At 49.7% G+C, this 20,128-nt stretch overlaps 1 protein-coding gene across 8 annotated transcripts in view; it reads right to left on the bottom strand.

Moving 5' to 3' along the window:
* The window catches only part of PSD1 (phosphatidylserine decarboxylase 1), a 72,892-nt gene that overhangs the window by 31,149 nt on the left and 21,615 nt on the right, over positions 1–20,128 (bottom strand). For all 8 annotated transcript variants that reach the window (XR_015263801.1, XR_015263802.1, XR_015263803.1 and 5 more), the window contains exons 6-11: positions 17,062–17,171; positions 9,871–10,064; positions 8,731–8,837; positions 8,346–8,413; positions 6,931–7,008; positions 6,582–6,704 (exon numbers count right to left, since the gene is read on the bottom strand). Coding sequence is in view for 5 of the 8 variants with exons in the window: in XM_086784908.1 (XP_086641034.1) it covers positions 6,582–6,704; positions 6,931–7,008; positions 8,346–8,413; positions 8,731–8,837; positions 9,871–10,064; positions 17,062–17,171 (680 nt within the window). In the remaining 3 variants the exon portion in view is untranslated. The remainder of the gene's footprint in view (positions 1–6,581; positions 6,705–6,930; positions 7,009–8,345; positions 8,414–8,730; positions 8,838–9,870; positions 10,065–17,061; positions 17,172–20,128) is intronic.

The raw sequence follows: 20,128 nt of genomic DNA, 5'->3' as shown, positions 1-20,128 counted from the left end.
ATCAATTCGGCCCATCTTGCCTAATGGCCTCTTAAATCCAGCTGGTTACAAAAATACTTCAATGTATCATGATCTGTGTATACCTTAAACTCTGCTCCATACAAGTAATGCCTCCACACCTTGAGTGCATGTATAACTACATACAATTCAAGCTCATGTGTGGGCTACTTGCGTTGCGAACTACTGAGTTTCTTACTTTTAAAAGCCATTGGTCAACCTTCTTGGCTCAAGTTTTAACATGGCTCCGATGGCAATGCTACTAGCATCTGTCTCAATGACAAAAGGTAATGACGGATCCACGATCTTCAACACAGGTGCAGTTGCAACTACATACTTAATTTATCAAAACTTTGTTGTTGAATGTCGGTCCAGACATAAACAACGGTAACTTGCAACAAGTCAATCAATGATGCTACTATTTCAAAATAGAAAATAGTAAACTTTCTATAAAAACCAGATAGTCCTAAGAAATATCTGAGCTGAGTAATATCCTATGGAACAAGCCAAGCCAAGATTACTGCTACTTTCTTCGGATCCATTTTTACGCCTAGCGCCAATATAATGTGTCCCAAATACTCAGCTTCCTCTTGATATAGGAAAGTCTTCTGTTTATTGGCATACAACACATTTTCCTGAGCACGCCAAAAACTGTAAACAAGTGTGGTTTGTGCTCCAGGAAAGATTTACTATAAACCAAAATGTCATCAATAAAATTCACCACAAATTTATCCATGAATGGCCTAAAGACATCATTCATTAACATCATAAATGTGGCTGGTGCATTAGTAAGTTCAAATGGCATTACAAGGTACTCATAATGACATCTTCGTCTTTAATACGAATCTGATCATATCCACTTTTTAAATCTATCTTACTAAAAACCTTAGCTCTAGCTAGAGCGTCTATCAAATCATCGATCCTTGGCATTGGATATCAATGTTTTACACTAAGTTTATTTAAGGCTCTGTAATCGATACACATTCGATAAGAACCATCTTTCTTCTTAACTAGCAAAACTGGAGAAATGATCGGTGAGAAACCAGGGCGAATGAGTCCTTTCGCTAGGTACTCCTCAATCACCTTTGGCACCTTGTTTCCTCAACCAAACTCATCCGGTACGAAGGTCTATTGACCACAGATGCACTGGACACAAGCGCTATTCGATGCTCCACATTTCTATGCAAAGGCAAGGAAGAGGGCAGGTCAGATTTGAAAACATCAGAAAATTCCGTCAAAATTTTCTCTTGCAAAGATTTTATGGCATTACAAGTTGGAGTTTCACTTTCATGCGTGTCAACAACACTTGGAACTTTTTGAACCCAACCTAAAAAGAGAGACTTACAAGATATTCTAAGCATTTGTGTAACAGTAATTAATGCATTCTTGGGTAGATCTAGCTCACCTTTAATGTGATACGTCCTCCCCTCATGCATAATTGATAGACATGAATTGCGAAGTCGATGAGAGGCTTCTTCCATGCATGCCATTCTTTCCCTAGCACAACATCAAAACCTACTAGTCGAGTAATATCAAAGTTGAGCTCCTCAAAGTAGGATTGAATGGTGAGACCAAGGCCTACAACCTGTTGATCCCAAACCTCTGTTCCTTTGCCATCTGCTAGCTCAACTATGTACTGATATGGTGATGGTTGAGTTTTCAACTTTAACTTCTTGACAAGTTGAGAACTAACCACATTATGGCTAGAGCCCGTATCGAAGAGTACCTTCACTGGTTTCTCTTCAATCAAGCCCTTCATGACAATAAGTTTTGTAATCAAAAACTCGTAACCGCGACTAGCCTCCGAAGATAAGACTGTATCTGCAACCGTAGAGTCTTTATAGAGGAATGTACATTAGACATAGATGCCTTTCCCTTTTTCCCACTAGTGTATCTCGAAGCTTCATAAGTAGGTCGAATAAAATGAGACTTTGTAAGCCTAGCGGGGCGTGCTATAACAAATTCCACCACGTATCCAAGAGAGAGAAAGGTAGAGAGAGAGAGAGAGAGAGAAGGGTTTAGGGAACTTTGCACAAGACACGCACACTGAGCGGGGAACAAGCCCCGCCCGCTTTCAAGAATTTATTTAGGAACAATCCACAGGCTTGCAAGCTAGGATCAATACATCAATGAATACAAAAGCAAACAAACATGCCGATGTAGAAATCCAAGTTGTAGTCGATGTCGATGTCGATGTCGATGTCGATGTCGATGTCGATGTCGATGTCGAGATCCTGATGCCGAGCACACCACGGGGATGACCCACAAGATCTCTCACCGGGCTAGTACCAAACCAAATCCAAATCCAATGAATCGCCAAGCTTGTAAACAAGGTACACAAATAATATGTGCAGATGATGAAGCTGATGGTGTTCAATTGTAAGCTTGTTGCCCAAACCGGAGTAGGAAAAATCCACAAGAAGAGGCCGTACAGATGAATATGAACTGGAGCTAGTCTATGTGGTAGTCCAATACAGGCGGCAGTATCGCACAATAGGTGGCGGTGCAAACAGTTGTACAGCAGCCAGGCGGCGCACACAGATGGCTGGCTTGCATAGTTGGCGCAGAGAGGCTTAGGCAGCTGCAACTAGCGCAAACAGGTAGCACACAGCTGGCGGATGCTAGCGCTGGTTCAGCACAGGCGGCGCACAAGTGGCAGCAACAGAGCCCAGTCAATGCACAGCAGTATGGACGGCGGTTGAGGTTCAAGCGGAGGTGGCCAGTATAGCAGGTGGCGGCAGAGATGGTAGTACAGCAGTACAATAGTACGGCAACGATGGCGATGATAAACTCCACACCTTGATCAATGATGAGAAGGAAGATGCTTTTTTGCAGGCCGGATTGGCTATCTTTCTTCTCTGATGTGCCCAGGTTGTAGGTTTGCTTGTCTAGAATCGGCTTGTACTTGTTGAAGCATTTTCATAGCACGCAGATTAGGGTTTCAACTCGGAGTGGGACTTTTTCTATTTTTGATGAACAAAATTGAGCAGTTAAGCTACTTTGTGCGCACAGTTTTGGGGACCTTCGCAAAATTGGCCTCAGAATGCCTCTAAAATTGACAATCGACAACTGGGAAATATTTACTTAAATAAGGCCAACTTTTATCAAAGTTCTTGTGCTTTGCTTTTCCAACTTTAGGGCCTTGTTTTTTGGCCCTACAGCTGCTTTTTGAAAAGCATCTTTTTGCTATTTGGTCTAGTTCAATTCCTCTTGCCAGTGGTGCTCCTAGCTCAAGGTCAACTCAATTTGACTTTTTGCTTTTCTTTGCTTTTTTACCAATACCATGTGCAAACCTTATGGTCCCTGTCCCCATGCCTTCTTCCACCCACCACCCATCTAGTGTCCAGGCAAGGGTTCCATCATGTGAATAGAGCTAGGAATACCAAATAGTTACATTCCCTCCCTCTTATATCGCAGTTGTCCTCAACTGCTGCAAGTTTCGACTTTAATCCCTTATCCGGAGTACCCTCATGATTACCCAAGGGATGGGTATCCGAAGTCGGCCACTAAGGTACTATAGGTGTTATCATAGTGCGGATATCATTCATAAATAAATTCATTTGTTCCCGCAAATCATGCATTTGTTGGTGAAGAGGGACAGATTCCGGTGATTGTGGGACAGAGTGATCAGAATCCATTTTTCACCAATAGATGCAAGAAGCACCAAACGATGGAAAATAAATGAGAAGGGATAAGTAAGCCCCCCCCGATCGTAAGGATGTCGAAGCCGATGAAGTTTGAAGCCATGTAGAAATATTGCTTCATAGATCAGGCCAAGTGCTGCAAGAAACAATCCACCGCGCGTGCTCCCTCTAGAAACCTTAGAGTGAAGACCTTAGGACTCTCTCTTTTGTTGTAATGAAAATCATGGGATTTTCTTTTTTTTTCTCTCTGCGCTGTTGACGGTTGACGGCAACTACTTGCTTGTGCTGCAAGGTCGTGGGAAGGAGAGGCTTGGCTCAACTGTGTGAGAGAGCACAAGCACCACACCAAAGATGCTTGTGGCTTGGCCACAAGCCCTATAGGCAATGGCCGACAGCAGTGGCAGCAATGAAAACGGCAACGGACGACCAATGTACATCGACTGCGATAGAACGACAGCAGTAACGGAACAGCAGCTCAATAGAAATCTAGTGTCGATGGTCTCAAACGACGACGACGGACGAATACAAAACGGACAGCTACAGCAAACATTTCTCCACAATCTCCACGCTCAAGCTTGCTCAATAGTGCAGCAAAGCTTCCCCCATAGCCAAGAACCAAAGCTCTGATACCAAATATCAAGCCTCTATGCAAAGCAACCTAGATCTCTGAATCAAGCGTCATGCAAAAAACGTGAGAGAGAAGAAGAACTCAAAATTAGCAAACACAAACCTAGCTTGGCATACCATGTTTAGCCACCCAACCATTATATATACCAATGAGTCTGGGCATTTAGTGTGTACCTTCCCGGCCACACACCATACTCACGCGCCCCCTATGTCCCCGCTGGTACCCCTATTCTACATATCACTGGGTCTTTGGCCTACAATCGTCACCCACGAACGTTACCCATTCACACTTATTAATATAAGCGATAATGTGCAATAGTATGCCACCATTGGTTATCCCATGCAATGTCCGCGTGTCCCACGCATTACTGGCATGTAAATCCCGCATATTAGTGGGTAGGCATCCCACGTATTGCCACATGTAAGTCCCACGTGTTGCCACGTATAAGGGTCATAACAGACGACCTAATCTACCATGTATTGCTAACATGAAGTATATACAATGCTAATGCTGAATAGAGATACTCAATGGTAGCACTACTCCTGAGCTGTCAATGACTCAACGATGACTCACTGATCAATGAATGAATATGCCTAAGGCCTAGACTCCTAATTATAGTAGTCTAATGTTGGTGAGTTGGCTACCAACTCGATCAACCCTAATAATAATGTCCAACTAAGTGTGTTCACACAATAACCCAATAACTCTGTCCACACTTGCCTGCTCATTGGGCTGCTGAACAATATTACAATGAACCGGCACAATCGCCCTTACAAACACATGAATCCAGCATGTACTCGACCTCTGAGTTGGCCAATCGGTAGCAACATGTCCACATCCCACTGGGGAGAGTGTGCACATGACAACTAGTGTGGGCCTCACCAGGGTGAAACCAATCACTATGTATGTACTTGAAGAATCCTCACTTGGCCACAACGCTAAGGTGGAAGAACATGAACAAGTGGACCTCTCAAGCCGATGCCTCAAAGGGCTCAAGCTCCATCCATGATGTCGATCAAGCCAGCTTAATGGTCTCCGGGATCTTGGATCTCCCAAAGAAGGTGATGGCCTGACCCATGAGGGATCTCTCCGCAAAGTCGCAGTCCCACGTAGACAAGAGCAAGTAGATAGCAAAGAGACTCAATTAGCACAAATTGTCTTTTGGAACCACACTTAAAAGGATGGAGAAAACTACCACGCACACATCTGTAAGAGAGAGATGAGGGTGATGGAGAACCATGCACACTCGGAGTGGCACCACTACCTCCACTAGAGAGCTGGCATCTAGAGGGCATCACCTGAAGGAGGGACCTGAAGAACGCATAATCCATTGGGTGTCCCATGATGTGAGGGCAGTTCTTCTTCCATGGATTAGCATATAATGGAACTATTGTATCACTTTTGGTGTCATAGACTTTTTGAGTCTTTTGAGCTGAACAATCGCGATGCACAAAGCATGTGACATGTGGATCTGCATGTACCTCAGTTTTCACGTTCTTTTTCATGGCACTATATACCCATTGGTATTATTGTACCATTCATGGTCTCATAGGCCCTTCGGGTCTTTTGTAGATGTTAATAGATCTTTCTTTCTTTCTTCTTCTTTCTCTCAAAAGAGTGGTAAGCCCTTAAGAAAGACAAACTTATCCTCTTCTTTTTTAATGTTTTCTCATTTTTTAACACGCGACAACTTGACACGTTTCAAGCCAGCTGTATTTTCAATCACTAATAAGAGAAACTTTTCTTGGGAAAAAGAAGAAAGACAATTGTCGTGGCCTCTTACGATGCATCCATTGCTGACCGCCACTTGGATGTGATCTCTGTTTGGCTAAGTAAGAAATGCATTAACACATTACTTTATATTGATCAGAATTATGTAGTTTGTAGTTGCATCTCTTAGCTTCCAGGCTTGGGACAAGCTGGATCAGGCTGCACGTCTTGGTCATTGGCATCTTTTGTCTGGTCTCTCAGACTCAATAAAAAAAGAACGATCTTTAATTCAATCTTCCCTCAACTACCTAGAAGCGGTGAGTGGGCTCATCAGTGATGACCATTTCTGCATAGTTGCTTTTGTGCAAAGAAAAATCTCTAATAAAATGTAAGATGTACACTATGGACCACTTTATACACGCACACGAATTACGCTAGCAGATAAATCATAAGCCATGCAGGCAGGCAATTCTGAAACTTCAACAAAAATAGTTAATCATAGAATACTACAGTGACTGCAAAAAACTTACCTTTCCTTGGGTTTACTTGAATAGTACTTTACCCAACCTTAATTTTGTAAATCTCAGATACTAATCTCATACCTCGTCACCCTTCTGGATAAAAAAACCTGACCCCTCATTGCCATATTGACGAAAGCTTGGAAGGCTTGATTTACATGAAACTGGTCTTTGGCAGTTGGTTTTCAGATCAGGTTCAATTTTGAGCTGCACCATTTCAATCACATAACTTATTTGCATACAGACATGTAGACACAGGTGCATGCACAAATTATAAAACTTTCAGAAAAGTTAAAACCCTCATCATGTGTAAAGGATGTAAAAGACTAACTTAAATATTTTAAGAAAGCTAATCTCTTGCTCTTGAAGAAAAAAAAATCAGTAATGAAATCATTTTTTTAATAAGCTTTCCAAATAAAGTAGTGATTGCTACCTCTATTGAGCCCACATTTGTTGCACCAACAGCCACTAGTGCCATAAATCCTTTTGACCACGTGCCTTCGAGCACAACCTGTACAAAAAAAAAATGCAGAAAGTCACAGCAATGTACTGGTATAAATTGTAGAAATGGGCACAATCTACGTGCCTTCAGCAGCAGGAGCAGCTCACATTAGCCATAGCTTATGTTCTTAAAAATGCCATAAGCCCTAAATCACGGTGTACTCTTTCTTACCTTTAACTCAATATAATCCTAACATAGCAGCATAAGACCACCATAATGAAGTTAATATAGCCTTAGAACAAAGAAAGCTACTTCAACTATCACTCACCCATTCTCAACCTCTCTTCTTGAACACCACCAAGGACCATGGGTAGATTCAGTATGTGAACACAAACAAGGAATAAAAGGCTGACGGCTTCCACAATCTTTTGACTAGACTATAACACCATGAGATAGTAATCATAATAAGGTAGTGCTGAAAATCATGAGAAAGCCAGCTAAAGAAGGTGATAATCGAATGAAAAAGAAAGGAAAGACTAAGCTGTCAAATGGAAAGATGGTGAGCCAGATGAAGCCTCTACATGCTTCTCTTACGGGGAGTGTCCAAACCACTGAGTTTGGAGAAACAAGCTCATTCCAAGTTCAAAAAATGGAGGTAGAGCTAGTAAAGGGAGACCTACCCATCTTCTGAAATTCTCAAAGGAAAATGACCGAATCGAAGTGAAAATGCCCATAAGAGCTCTTTTTTGTATGACCCACCCAGCTCTAGATGAAAGCAATTAACTATGTGTCACAGCCTCAGGAACTGGTGATATGAGGAGACCAGTCAACCAGCGTCCAAAACCGCATGATGGTGCTGCATCTACGGGACCACAGAAGCACTAGGCATTGTATTGTGAAACCTTCAGAGGACTGTGAGTGCATATAATAATCATCTACTTGATTTGGGGCAGTCTCGTGGATTGATTATATCCAATGGCATGCATGGATGGCCAAACTTGGAAGGTCTGATTCATAATCCCTGATGATGGGGGCTCTAGCAGCATAGATTACCTATAAAGTGAAAGTATGGCCCAATTGCACTAATATCACCATCAGTCTAAAATACATCACCCCACCACCCCTGTTTGAAGTTGATGATACAAATCTCCCTTGCTACTGCCTTAAAGTACCAAGTTATACCCGAATACATGCATGCTATTTGCCGGAAAGCTAATCTTCTTTGGGTCAGCCTTTCCATAGGGAAGACTCCCAATGCAGGTGGCACTATGATGAGGTATCAGAGAATACTTAAGATGAAAACTTCAAGAGTCAAAATCTCAAAAGGTTGGGCATTCTCTTTATCACAACCAAAAAAACATGAAATTCTAGGCTGTAAAACCATATGCTTGAAGGTCGAAGCTTACTCTCTCATTCCCAACATATAAGTTTCTTATTGTCCGCGCAGCACGCTCGTTTACAGGAAATAGCCTCCCTTCAACAGCGCATGTCAAAAGCTTCAAAAACTTGGTGAACTGAAGAGTTGAACAAAGAGGAGAATTTAAGATGCACAAAACCTAAGAGGCCTGGTGTCCAAACTCTCTCCCACAGGCCAGACCCACAAAAAACTAAATTTTATTTCTGCTTTCTTTTAATTCCTTTTTACCCCATAATACCAAAAAGGATGTAGCCCCTGCATTGATTTAATAATAATCATCTGCAATGCTATAGAGGAGATTTTGCTTTCGCTGACCTGTATGAAAAATAACAGAATGTTCTACTGATCATGACCAGAGAAAAACTAAATGTTACCAGAAAAATGCCGTCGATAAAACACCTGCCAGTCGGTTGGTGAATGCACTCGATGATAATCCCCAGGCCCAAGGTAAAGGACACAATAGAAGAGGTCATTGCCTGGGCTGCGCATTCAAGTGTCCAAGAAACAACATTACACAGATGATTCTCTAAAAGTGTCTAAGAAAAAATGGTTCCCAACTCTCTTCAAAGCACTCAAAACATCAGATCATGCTCCAAACTAAGAATTTTTACAAAATTTGGTCTTTCAAAATGCACCTTTCTTGAAAATCATTAGGGGAAAACTACAATCATCAATATAATATAGTTTGCAATGCAAAAAAATAAGGAAAGCAATTTCCTACTTGATTTTAATGTAGCAACTACACGGACAACTTACGAACAGTAATGAGTCACACACTCATCACATGTGAATCATATAACCTGCTAAAGGATAATGGAAAGATGCTTCATTGCAATAAAGTGCAAGCAAAAAAATCAGATAAGATAGGAATTATGGAAAAGGGAAAATAGGACCACAAGGACACAATGCACGGACTCTGCTCTCGCAACCTACTATGCCACTAACCATAAGATATTCTCAGCTTAAAACCACAATGAATTGCATGGGGGGACCACCAAACCATTTTGTCAAGGATTGGTGCTTGATATCTGCATGGTTTGGAAGAAAGAGCCTCATACAGTATCCTGTCAAGGCAGTGAGACCAAGCTCACTCTGAGTACAAAAGAAGAAGTATACTTCCTAGACACAGCTTCAATAATTGGTCCCCACCTTTGAAGACCCTGGATTTATGTGATTTCCCTCCTAGAGAGGCTAGCAATATCTCAAGAACCCCCTCTCACTTCAATAAAGGGGTTGTATCTGCTTTCAGAAATGAACTTTTTCAACAATGGAAGCATCTTTTCTTGAGAATTAAGAAAACTCTAGAGCGTTCTCTGAAATTCAATTTGTTTATTTGAGTCTTCTTTGAGGAAGTGCTTAGCTAACAACAAGCTCCTTTAGAAGAGTAAGCCAAGTGTAACATAGATATGTGAGTTCCAGAATTCAGCAAAAGCTCAGTGATTTTTGAATCGTGAGTACCAAAGTGATGAGACCCAAATTACAGCTTCAATTCAAAAAATAAGGACAAAAATTACAGCTCAGCATGTATACGCTTGACATGGTTCACTGCATCCTCAGCTGCACTTTCTGAATCTGATGAAGCAAGATTTTGGGGTTCTTCTCCAAGCAAGGACTTTAGTGAGTATGAATGCCCTTTAACTTGTTCTATGGCAAGACCAAGTCCCCTTATTCGACCACATCGCAACATCACCCCATCCACTGGACTAACCTGCAATTCAAGCTCGAAGATTTTATGAAAAAAAACAGCTTCTTTAATAACACAGCCTTCATATAACCAACATAAGACCTTCATGGAAAGAGTCATTTGTGTCATTTACCAACGGAGGTGTATGTTATTGTCAATATTGGAAATTAATCAATCAGTCAAAATAAGCTTTAAAGACTAAATATGCATAGTCAGGAATATAAGATAACTGTAGAACGGAGGAAGTTGAAAGTTGCTCGCTGAAGCTCCCGCTCTCCCCCCCCCTGCTCGCGCTGCCTGCACGCCCTCCCCCCTTCCCACCCACGCGCCCTTTCCCCCCCCCCCCGCCTGCCCTCGCTAATGCGCCCCCCCTCCGCCTGGCTCTCTTGCGCTGAAGCGCCCGCCCCCACTTCTCGCCTTCGCGCCCCCCTCCCCTCTTCAGCGCCCCGTCCCCCCCTCCGCCAGCCCTCTCCTTCCCCCCACCCCTCCTTTCGCGCTGCTTCCGCGCCCCCCCCCCCCCCCCCCCCCCAAAGGGTTTTTTCTTCATCGCCTTACCCCCCCTCCCCTTCTTTCTGGTTTTTTCCGCCCCCTGCGGGTTCTTTCCTTTTTTTTTACCTTCCGCCTTCCCCCTCCGCCCTTTGTGTGCAGCTCGGTTCTTGCAGGTCTCTCCGCCTTCGCCATAGCTTCAGACTCTGATGGAGGCTCCTCCCGCCCCACCTCAGAGGGACTCTTCCACAACCCCCTCGCCCGCCCCTGAGGATACCCCCATCAGGCTCTCTCTTTCGCTAGAAGAGGAAGCGAGCCTCGCCGCAGAGGTGGAACGCCTCCAGGCACATTCCACCATCTGCCGTATAGTCGGCACTCGCCCCAGCAGAGGGGAGATCCGGGATCTTCTCCAGGCCCGCCTTCTTGCAGATGTGGGCAAGATCCTGGACGTTCAGCTACTGGGCCGTGGACACTACCAGATCGAGTTTGAGACAGCCCAGAGCGTGGCCCAGGTCCTAGCCATGAGTCCCCTTGACATCAAGGCCGCTCGGGCATTCTTCAGACCCTGGCAGCATGGCTTTGACCCAACAGCGGCCGAGCAAGGAGAGCACCTTTTCCATGTTACAGTTTGGTTCCCTGGACTCCGCCGCGAGTACCTTCCGCTCCTTTCGAGGCTAGGAGCACTGGTGGGCTCGGTGCTCGAGACTGGCCCCACAACAGCTTCAGTGGTGGCTAGAGCAGCTGGGCTACCCTCGGTCAGAGTTTTGGTTCCTGACATCTCCTCCCTTCCGAAGGTCATTCAGCTACCTAGGATAGGGGGGGGATGGATTGATTAGAGAGTGGAGTTCTCGGGGCTCCCGAACCAGTGCTTTATTTGCAGACAGGTCGACCACCTGGCCAAGGCCTGCCCTCGCAGGAGACCCCAACCTTCACCGCAGCAGCAGGCCCCTGATGGCCCGCCCACAGATGCAGCTCGGCAGGCAGCCTCCGGGACACCTGCTCAGCCTACAGAGACCTCGGAGTGGCAGCCTGGACAGGGGCGCCGTTGAGGGAGACAGCCAGAGCAGCACGCCCAGAGACCAATGCAGCAGCAGCCACAGTCTCAGCATCACTGGGTTCCCGTGAGGAACAGCTTTGCTCCCCTCCAGGAGGAGACCCCAGCGCCGACTGAGGACCAGGAGATGCCAGCACCCCCTCCTTCGCCCCCACCCCCCCCTCCCCCATTCCCCCCCTGCCTCGCTTCCACCTTCACCTCCTCCCCTCCCCGCTCCGATTTCGGCAGCGGCTCCTTCTCCACCCCCTTCTCCCCCCCCTCCTCCCCACCCCGCCCCCCCCCGCTCGCCTCAACTCCCCGGGAGGCCCTGGCAGTCCCCTAGCGTTCACCTGCAGTCCGAAGGGCTCTGAGCACCGACCTTGCTCGAGCACCGCAGAGGAGACTTACCATGCCGATTCGGGCTTCACGGATATCCTCTATCCGCAGTCGGCTGAGTCGTCTCAACACTAGGCAACGCTCGGAGGCTTTTGATTACTCCTTCACACGGCTTTTTGGAGCAGAGGGCCCCCATGAGCCAGCACCCATTAGAGTTCATGTAGTGATACCTCCGGCCCGCAGGGAGGAGGCACTTGATTCAGCGGTGGCCTTCTCATTCCCTCTCTGTGGCCCACGCGACCGGGAGTGGACTCTGGAGCTCGCTCTTAGCACTTTGAAGACTCAGGCAGGCAAGTTTTCTCACCATGTGAGCGATCTGGAGGTGACAGATGTGATAGGCCGACTATGGGAGTTGGCTCATTTTTTCTTTGATCCCGGGAGTGTGGATGCCTCAGGGATTAGACATTTGGTCGTTCGCATAGTGGCAGACTCAGCACGCGACCTTGGATATGTATGCATACACGAGGTTGCTCTGTCTGGGCAGGAGGCAGTCGCCATGGGACACGGCCACTGGCGCTTGATCCGAGATTCTTGTAGCACACCGGGTGGGCAAATTTGTAGCCGCTCGGATGGGGACTATTCTCCATCCAAGCCGCTTGCTAAGGCCCGCCGTACGGCTGAGACAACATCCACCTCAGCACGTCATCCGTGAGGATCATCTCATGGAATGTACAGGGCCTTGGCGGCGCACATTATATACATAATCGTGGTTGCTTGAGGCAGGAGCTTCAGAGATGCCTGGTTGGGGGCAGTATTGATATTTTGATGATGCAAGAGCACCATTTGGGTGAGAGCAGAATCCGGAGATATGGTTCGGTGATGCCTGGTAGATGGGACACCTTTTGGTCTGCAGGGTTTGGCCCCTTGGGTGGGCAGGGAGGAGTATGTATGTATGGTCATTGCGGATGTATGGCGGCAGGCCATTGTGGATCGCAGGATCATTGTGCCTGGTAGAGCACAGTATGTCATTCTGAGGACGCATGATGAGCTCTTTGGCGTGCTCAATGTCTATGCGCCCAACCATGCTAGTGCCAGAGCAGAGTTCTGGACCCAGGTTACGGATGCATTGCCCATTGGTGTGTCGGGGGACACTTCAACATGCTTGAGGACCCGGCCGATAGGGTGGGAGGCAGTCATGTTACAGTGCACGGTACGGAGCTTGCAGCTTGGGAGCGATTTTGCATGGCACTGAGGATCACTGATGCATGGCAGCATGAGGCCTTCTCCCGCTCTCAGGACAGTCTTAGTTTCTCTCGGTCGGATCGCCAGCAGGGAGGGACTAATCTATCTCGGATTGATCGCTTCTATGTGGGCGACAGGTTAGGGCTGCGAGGGGGCTCCGTTGGCATTCTCGCTGGCACCTCTTTTTCAGACCATACGCCAGTTATTTTGACACTTGAGGAGAGGACACGCGAGACCAGCTTGCAGTTGAGGATCCCAGAGAGGGTACTTGCAGATCCTAGTCTCGCTGAGGACATTGAGAGGATATGGCATGATAGTCAGAGCTCTGATCAAGATGCAGCAGGCCAGTGTGCCCAGGGACTCGTCGAGCTCAGCTCTTTTTTGCACGTTGCAGCCTTGACACGGCTAGGAGAGACTCGCGAGCGGGAGCGTCGGCTAAGACGTAGCCTTGCTTCGCTTCAGCGCCTTCAGGAGCACCAGCCTACATGTGAGTGGGTGGCGTCCCAGCTGAGCCAGGCACGCCAGGAGGTTAGAGAGGCAGAGGAGCAGAGACATGAGTTTTACTATCGTCGGCAGGCCTCTCAGTGGACGCAGCTTGGTGATAGAGTGACTGGGGAGTTTTTTGAGATTACTGGACCCCGCCATGCTCAAGCAGTCGTCCGCCAGCTTGGGAGGCCGGACGGATTGGTCGCTACTGAGCCCAAGGAGATCAGAGCCATTGAGGGTCCTTCCGCGCCATAGTTGCCCAGGGGAGGACGGATTGACGCCTACCTTTCTTATGCGCTATTGGGACCTTTTGGGGCCAAGCCTCCGCAGGGGCTTTCAGTATGTTTTGGACACTGGGGTGATGCCACAGAGCTTTTCAAAGGGCTTGATCTTTCTTATCCCCAAGGGGGAGGGAGTATCAGATGATATTCGGCATTAGAGACCTATTACGATCCTCAATACTGTCTACAAGGTCATAGCAAAGGCCTTGAGTTTGAGGATCCAGCCCTTCCTAGGGGAGTTGATTCATGCTACCCAGACAGGATTCGTCAAGGAGCGTAGTATCCTTGACAACATTTTCACCTTCTGGGAGGCGACGGCCGGAGCTAGATTTCTTGGTGAGGACTTGGTCGTGATGCTTCTCGATTTTGAGAAGGCATACGATAGAGTCGATTGGGGTTTCTTATAGGGCACTATGCTTCGCCTGGGCTTTGAGCCAGGTTGGATTCGAGGGGTGGCGGCTCTATATTCCACAGCTCGTAGCCAGGTGCTGATTGCAGGAGGACGGGGGCCGAGTTTTGAGTTGACCAGATCAGTCCGTCAGGGGTGTCCTCTCGCCCCGTTTCTTTTTCTCTTCTTTGCTGAGGCTATGAGCATGTATCTGACAGCAGAGGAGGTTGGTTTGAGAGGACTCCAGCTCCCAGTCCGAGGGGAGGACCTGCTCGATGCTGAGTTTGATGATGACACGGGTTTATTTTTGCATGGCCAGGAGGCCAATCTTCAGCGGGCAGAGCAGTCGCTCCAGGTTTTTAGTGCAGCTTCGGGAGCATTGATCAATTGGCGCAAGACAGTGGCCTTTTGGATCAGTAGCGCTCCCACTCCGGCATGGAGCCCAGACTCGGGTTTTAGATGGATTCCTCCTGGCACAGCAGTGTGATATTTGGGATGCCAGATTGGCCTAGATTTGTCACCTGAGCAGCAGATTGCTCCGCTTCTTCTGAGCATTCAGAAGAAGCTTTTGTATTGGAGTACAACTCGGCTATCCTTGGCTGGGAGGGTGGTGGTGGCAAATCAGGCGCTTTTAGCGACCATGTGGTACATTACGTCTTGCTGGATCATCTCGAGCTCTTGTATCAGCCAGGTACAGAGGCTGATCAGGAACTTTCTCTGGGCTGGGCGGGATGGTCAGCCAGCCCGGGCAAAGGTTGCTTGGGCAGTTATTACACTTCCGTTGGCCCACGGAGGCTTGGGCATTATAGATCCAGTTGATCAGACTAGAGCCTTATTGGGGAAGCTTATTGTTCGGGGGCTGCTTCCCGGCGTTGAGCCTTGGAAAGAGCTTCTTTTGCAGCGGCTGCAGGCTCGGGCTCCCCCAGCAGGGGGCACTTGGGCACCAGAGATACGATGGATCTTCATAGAGCTGAGGAGGACAGGCCTCAGTAGAGGATGGGAGGACAGATTTGCCTTGAGCATCCTGAGAGCTTGGGAGTTGCTGAGACCGGGGCTCTCTCAGAGACCTCCTTCTTGTGATGAGGAGTGGGCCAGACAGCCGCTCATCTGGAGCCCAGCGGTTCGCACAGAGCAGGGTCATATGCTGGGTTCTCGGCCGCGTCTAGCCTGGGGACCATTGGCGGCAGGCCCAGCACGTAGTTTTGGAGACTGGCAGGCCTTCTACAGTCTCCCAGAGGAGATCCAGGTGGAGAGGCTGAGTCACTTCTGAGGGGGGTTGATTATGAGGGATGACATTCAGGAGGCACTCACAGAGGAGTGGTTCACGTCTCTCGAGCCCGTGGCCCCACGGTGGATGGGAGCCTTTACACAGTTGGAGATCCTGATTGCTGTCAGAGCTTGCACTGAGGATGGCAGATGCCTCTACTATGAGATCCAGGATGAGGGCAGACTCCAGAGAGTGGAGGTGGAGTCGCCTTTGGTTGCAGAGTGCATCTTTCAAAGGATACGGGTAGTGGCCGCCGCTTCTCAGAAGTGACATATTGACCCAGACCCTGCAGATGTGGACTCTGATTGGCGCATATGGGCATATGCAGCGCGCCCCTTGGCCCGGCTCCAGTGGGACCCTGGCGAGTACGAGTGGCATGATCCTTATGCATCCCCTGAGGCGAGATCACCTTTTTCCAGTATACTGTTCGGTTGGGGCGACATATTTTGACAGGAGGAGGATGGTCTCTCCAGCTGCATCGGGGCACTGGCGGCTACAGGGACTCTCACAGGAGTTCCTGGAGGATTTTCGGACCAGGCTCTGGGCTAGCCAACAGGCACGCAGGATCTCGACTTTCCAGTGGCTGGTCGCCCCACAGGGGCTCTGCAATTGGCACCTGGCTTGTCTACAGTGGTCTTCCGGCGGCCTGCGGCCTGCGTCCGATGCGGCCACCCTATGGAGACACAGAGACATTGCCTATGGGAGTACCCTCAGGCGCAGCAAATTTGGTTGCGGATGCTGCGCATTCTGGCCCCCCTCTCTCCAGAGGGTATGTATACGTGGGGTGCCGCTACTTGGTCGACTTCGTCAAGGCCTGCTATGGGCTATGAGACGGAGCAGGACAGCGAGGCCATCAGATTCATTAGGAGCCAGCCTCGCCTTGTTCCTTCACCGGATTTCTCGTCCGCCGGCGGCTGGACACAGGAGAGGGATCTACGATGGGAGCTCCTCAGCAACCTCACCATCTGGTTCACCTGGAGGGCCCGGTGTTTCAGGGCCTTTGAGGGGAGACTGGAGCCACCAGCAGAGACTGTTCGGGGGATTCGGCAGGAGTTGATCCACACCCTGCGAGGACAGTATGACCGCATCCGAGGCGACTCGGATGAGGCGATCTTGCGGCGCCAGGCCTTTCACACCACTTGGCGCAGCGGCCGCTTCTATACCCTACACGCGGGGTCCCCCCGTTGGCACTACAAGCCACCTGTTTGGCTTTTCCCCCCTCCTATTGTATGATATAGCCCCTCAGTTCTTTGTACTGATACTTGTACTTTTCAGCACCTAGGGAGAGTCTCCCTGGCTACCTTGCTTTGTTCTCTGCTCTGTTTTCTTATGAGCAGGAGAGGATCTTTTGTAGCCCTACGGGCGTTTTTATATAACTAATGAAAGGATCTTTTCTCGAAAAAAAAAAAAAGATAACTGTAGAACAAATACAGTATCTAACAAACGATTCAAGCAATAGTATCATAACAAAAGTTGACTAAATAAAAATATGTGGCAGTTACCAGACAAGAAGAGTTTGGATCAAGAGGCCTGCAGCCTTCCTTCAATGACCTCACAAAAAATTGTTGAAGAGATGCATAGTTTTCTAAGTCATCACCAACTTCCTCCAAATCTGGCAGAAAATACAACCCCATGAGACTAGCCCTAATATGATGAAAATTCAACACACATTTGGAAAAACCTATAAAAAAATATTGCTTATGTGTTAACACAATAACAGGATCTTCACAGGACAAGACTAGGCACATCCGAAGGAGGTGTCAAAGATCATCCGATGACACCATACGCTGCTCGCTGAAGCTCCCGCCATCACCCTGCGCACGCTGTTCGCTGCTCGCCTGCCCTCCATTGCGCCCCTCCTCCTTCCCCCGCCTGCCTGCCTTCGCTTCTGCGCCCCCCCCCCCCCCCTCGCCATTGCGCCCCCCCCCCCTCTTCGCTGCTGCGCCCCCCCCCTCCTCGCCTGCTCGCCCCCAGCCTCTCCGCCTGCTCGCATCCCCCCCGCCTAGCCTCTTCACCTTTCTTCAGCAGCGCCCCGCCCCCCCCTTCCTTGCGCGTTGCTGCCCGCCCCCCTTTTTTTCTTTTCGCGTTGCGCCCCTCCCCTACTCGCCTGCTCGCCCCCCCCCCCCCCCCCCCCCCGCCTAGCCTCTCTGCCTGCTGGCCCCCGCCTGCCTAGCCTCTTCGCCTTTCTTCAGCAGCGCCCTGCCCCCCCCCTGGTTTTTTCCTTCGTCTTTTCGCCCACTCCCCCCCCCCTCCTTCGCGCTGTTTTCCACCCCCAGGGGGTTTTGTGTTTTTTCCCTTTTCCTCCGGTCTTCCGCCTCTTTGTGTGCAGCAGCCCGTTTCTTGCAGGTTTTCCGCTTTCGCCTCGCCTTTGCCTGAGCTTCAGACTCTGATGGAGACTCCTCCCGCCTCGTCTCAGAGGGACTCATCCGCAGCCCCCTCGCCCGCCCCCGAGGTCATCCCCATCAGGCTTTCTCTTTCGCCGGAAGAGGAAGCGAGCCTCACCGCAGAGGTGGAACGCCTCCAGGCTCATTCCACCATCTGCCGTATAGTCGGCACTCGCCCCAGCAGAGGGGAGATCAGGGATCTTCTTCAGGCCCGCCTTCTTGCAGATGTGGGCAAGATCCTGGATGTACAGCTCCTGGGCCGGGGCCATTATCAGATCGAGTTCGAGGCCGCCCAGAGCGTTGCCAAGGTCCTTGCCATGAGTCCTCTGGACATCAGGGGTGCTCGGGCTTTCTTCAGACCTTGGCAGCATGGATTTGACCCAACAGCGGCGGAGCAGGGAGAGCGCCTCTTCCATATTACATTTTGTTTCCCTGGTCTCCGCCGGGAGTATCTTCCGCTCCTCCCCAGGCTCGGAGCATTGGTGGGCTCGGTTCTTGAGACAGGCCCCTCAGCAGCTTCAGTGGTGGCCAGAGCAGCGGGGCTACCTTCGGTCAAAGTGTTGGTGTCTGACATCTCCTCCCTTCCTAAGGTCATTCAGCTACCTAGGATAGGGGGGGGGTGGATAGATCAGAGAGTGGAGTTCTCGGGGCTCCCGAACCAGTGCTTCATTTGCAGGCAGGTCGGTCATCTGGCCAAGGCCTGCCCTCGCAGGAGACCTCGACCCTCACCACCGCAGCAGGCTACTGATGGCCCGCCCACAGATTCGGCTCGGCAGGCTGCCTCAGGGACACCTGCTCAGGCCTCAGAGACCTCGGAGTGGCAGCCTGGACAGGGGCGCCGCCGAGGGAGACAACCACAGCAGCACGCACAGAGACCGCTGCAGCAGCAGCCACAGTCTCAGCCTCACTGGGTTCCCGTGAGGAACAGCTTTGCTCCCCTTCAGGAGGAGACCCCTACAGCGACTGAGGACCAGGAGATGCCAGCTCCTCCTTCTTCACCCCCCCCACCCCCGTCCCCTCCCACCACCTCGTCTCCACCTTCGCCTCCTCCCGCCTCCGCTCCGGTTTCGGCAGCGGCTCCCTCTCCACCTCCCTCGCCTCCCCCTCCTCCCCCTCCGCCCGCCTCACCTTCCCGGGAGACCCTGGCAGTTCCCTGGCGCTCACCTGCAGTCCGGAGAGCGCTGAGCACTGACCTTGCTCGAGCATCACAGAGGAGACCTATGCCGATTAGGGCCTCACGGATTTCATCTATCCGCAGTCGGCTGAGTCGCCTTGGCATTAGACAGCGCTCGGAGGCCTTTGATTATACCTTTACTCGGCTTTTTGGAGCAGAGGGCCCCCATGAGCCAGCACCCATTCGAGTTCACGTAGTGATACCTCCGGCCCGCGGGGAGGAGGCACTAGATTCAGCGGTGGCCTTCTCGTTCCCTCTATGTGCACCTTGTGATCGGGAGTGGACTCTAGAGCTCGCTCTCAGCACTTTGAAGACTCAAGCAGTTGAGTTTTCTCACCACATGAGCGATCTGGAGGTGACTGATGTGATAGGCCGACTTTGGGAGTTGGCTCATTTTTTCTTGGATCCCGGGAGTGTGGATACCTCAGGGATTCGGCATTTGGTCGTGCGCATAGTGGCAGACTTGGCGCGGGACCCTGGATATGTGAGTATACACGAGGTTTCTCTGTCAGAGCAGGAGGCAGTCGCCATGGGCCACAGCCACTGGCGCCTCATCCGGGACTCTTGCAGCACACCGGGTGGGCAGATTCGCAGCCGTTCGGATGGGGACTACTCTCCATCCAAGCCGCTTGTGAAGGCCCGCCGTACGGCTGAGACAGCATCCACCCAGCAGGGCATCCATGAGGATCATCTCATGGAATGTACAGGGCCTTGGCGGAGCACACTTTATACGCTATCGAGGTTGCTTGAGGCAGGAGCTTCAGAGATGCCTGGTTGGTGGCAGCATTGACATTTTGATGATGCAGGAGCACCACTTGGGTGAGAGCAGGATCCGGAGATATGGTTCGGTGATGCCTGGTAGATGGGACACTTTTTGGTCTGCAGGGTTTGGTCCTTTGGGTGGACAGGGAGGAGTATGCATGGTTATTGCAGATGTATGGCGGCAGGCTATTGTGGATCGAGGGATCATTGTGCCTGGTAGAGCACAGTATGTCATTCTGAGGATGCATG

The sequence above is a fragment of the Cibotium barometz genome, chromosome 4, assembly GCF_041138505.1.
Source record: "Cibotium barometz isolate CiBa-2024 chromosome 4, ASM4113850v1, whole genome shotgun sequence".
NCBI classification, from domain to species: domain Eukaryota; kingdom Viridiplantae; phylum Streptophyta; class Polypodiopsida; order Cyatheales; family Cibotiaceae; genus Cibotium; species Cibotium barometz.
Note: the sequence above shows the minus strand (reverse complement) of the source record. Positions and strands in the feature narration are given on the sequence as shown.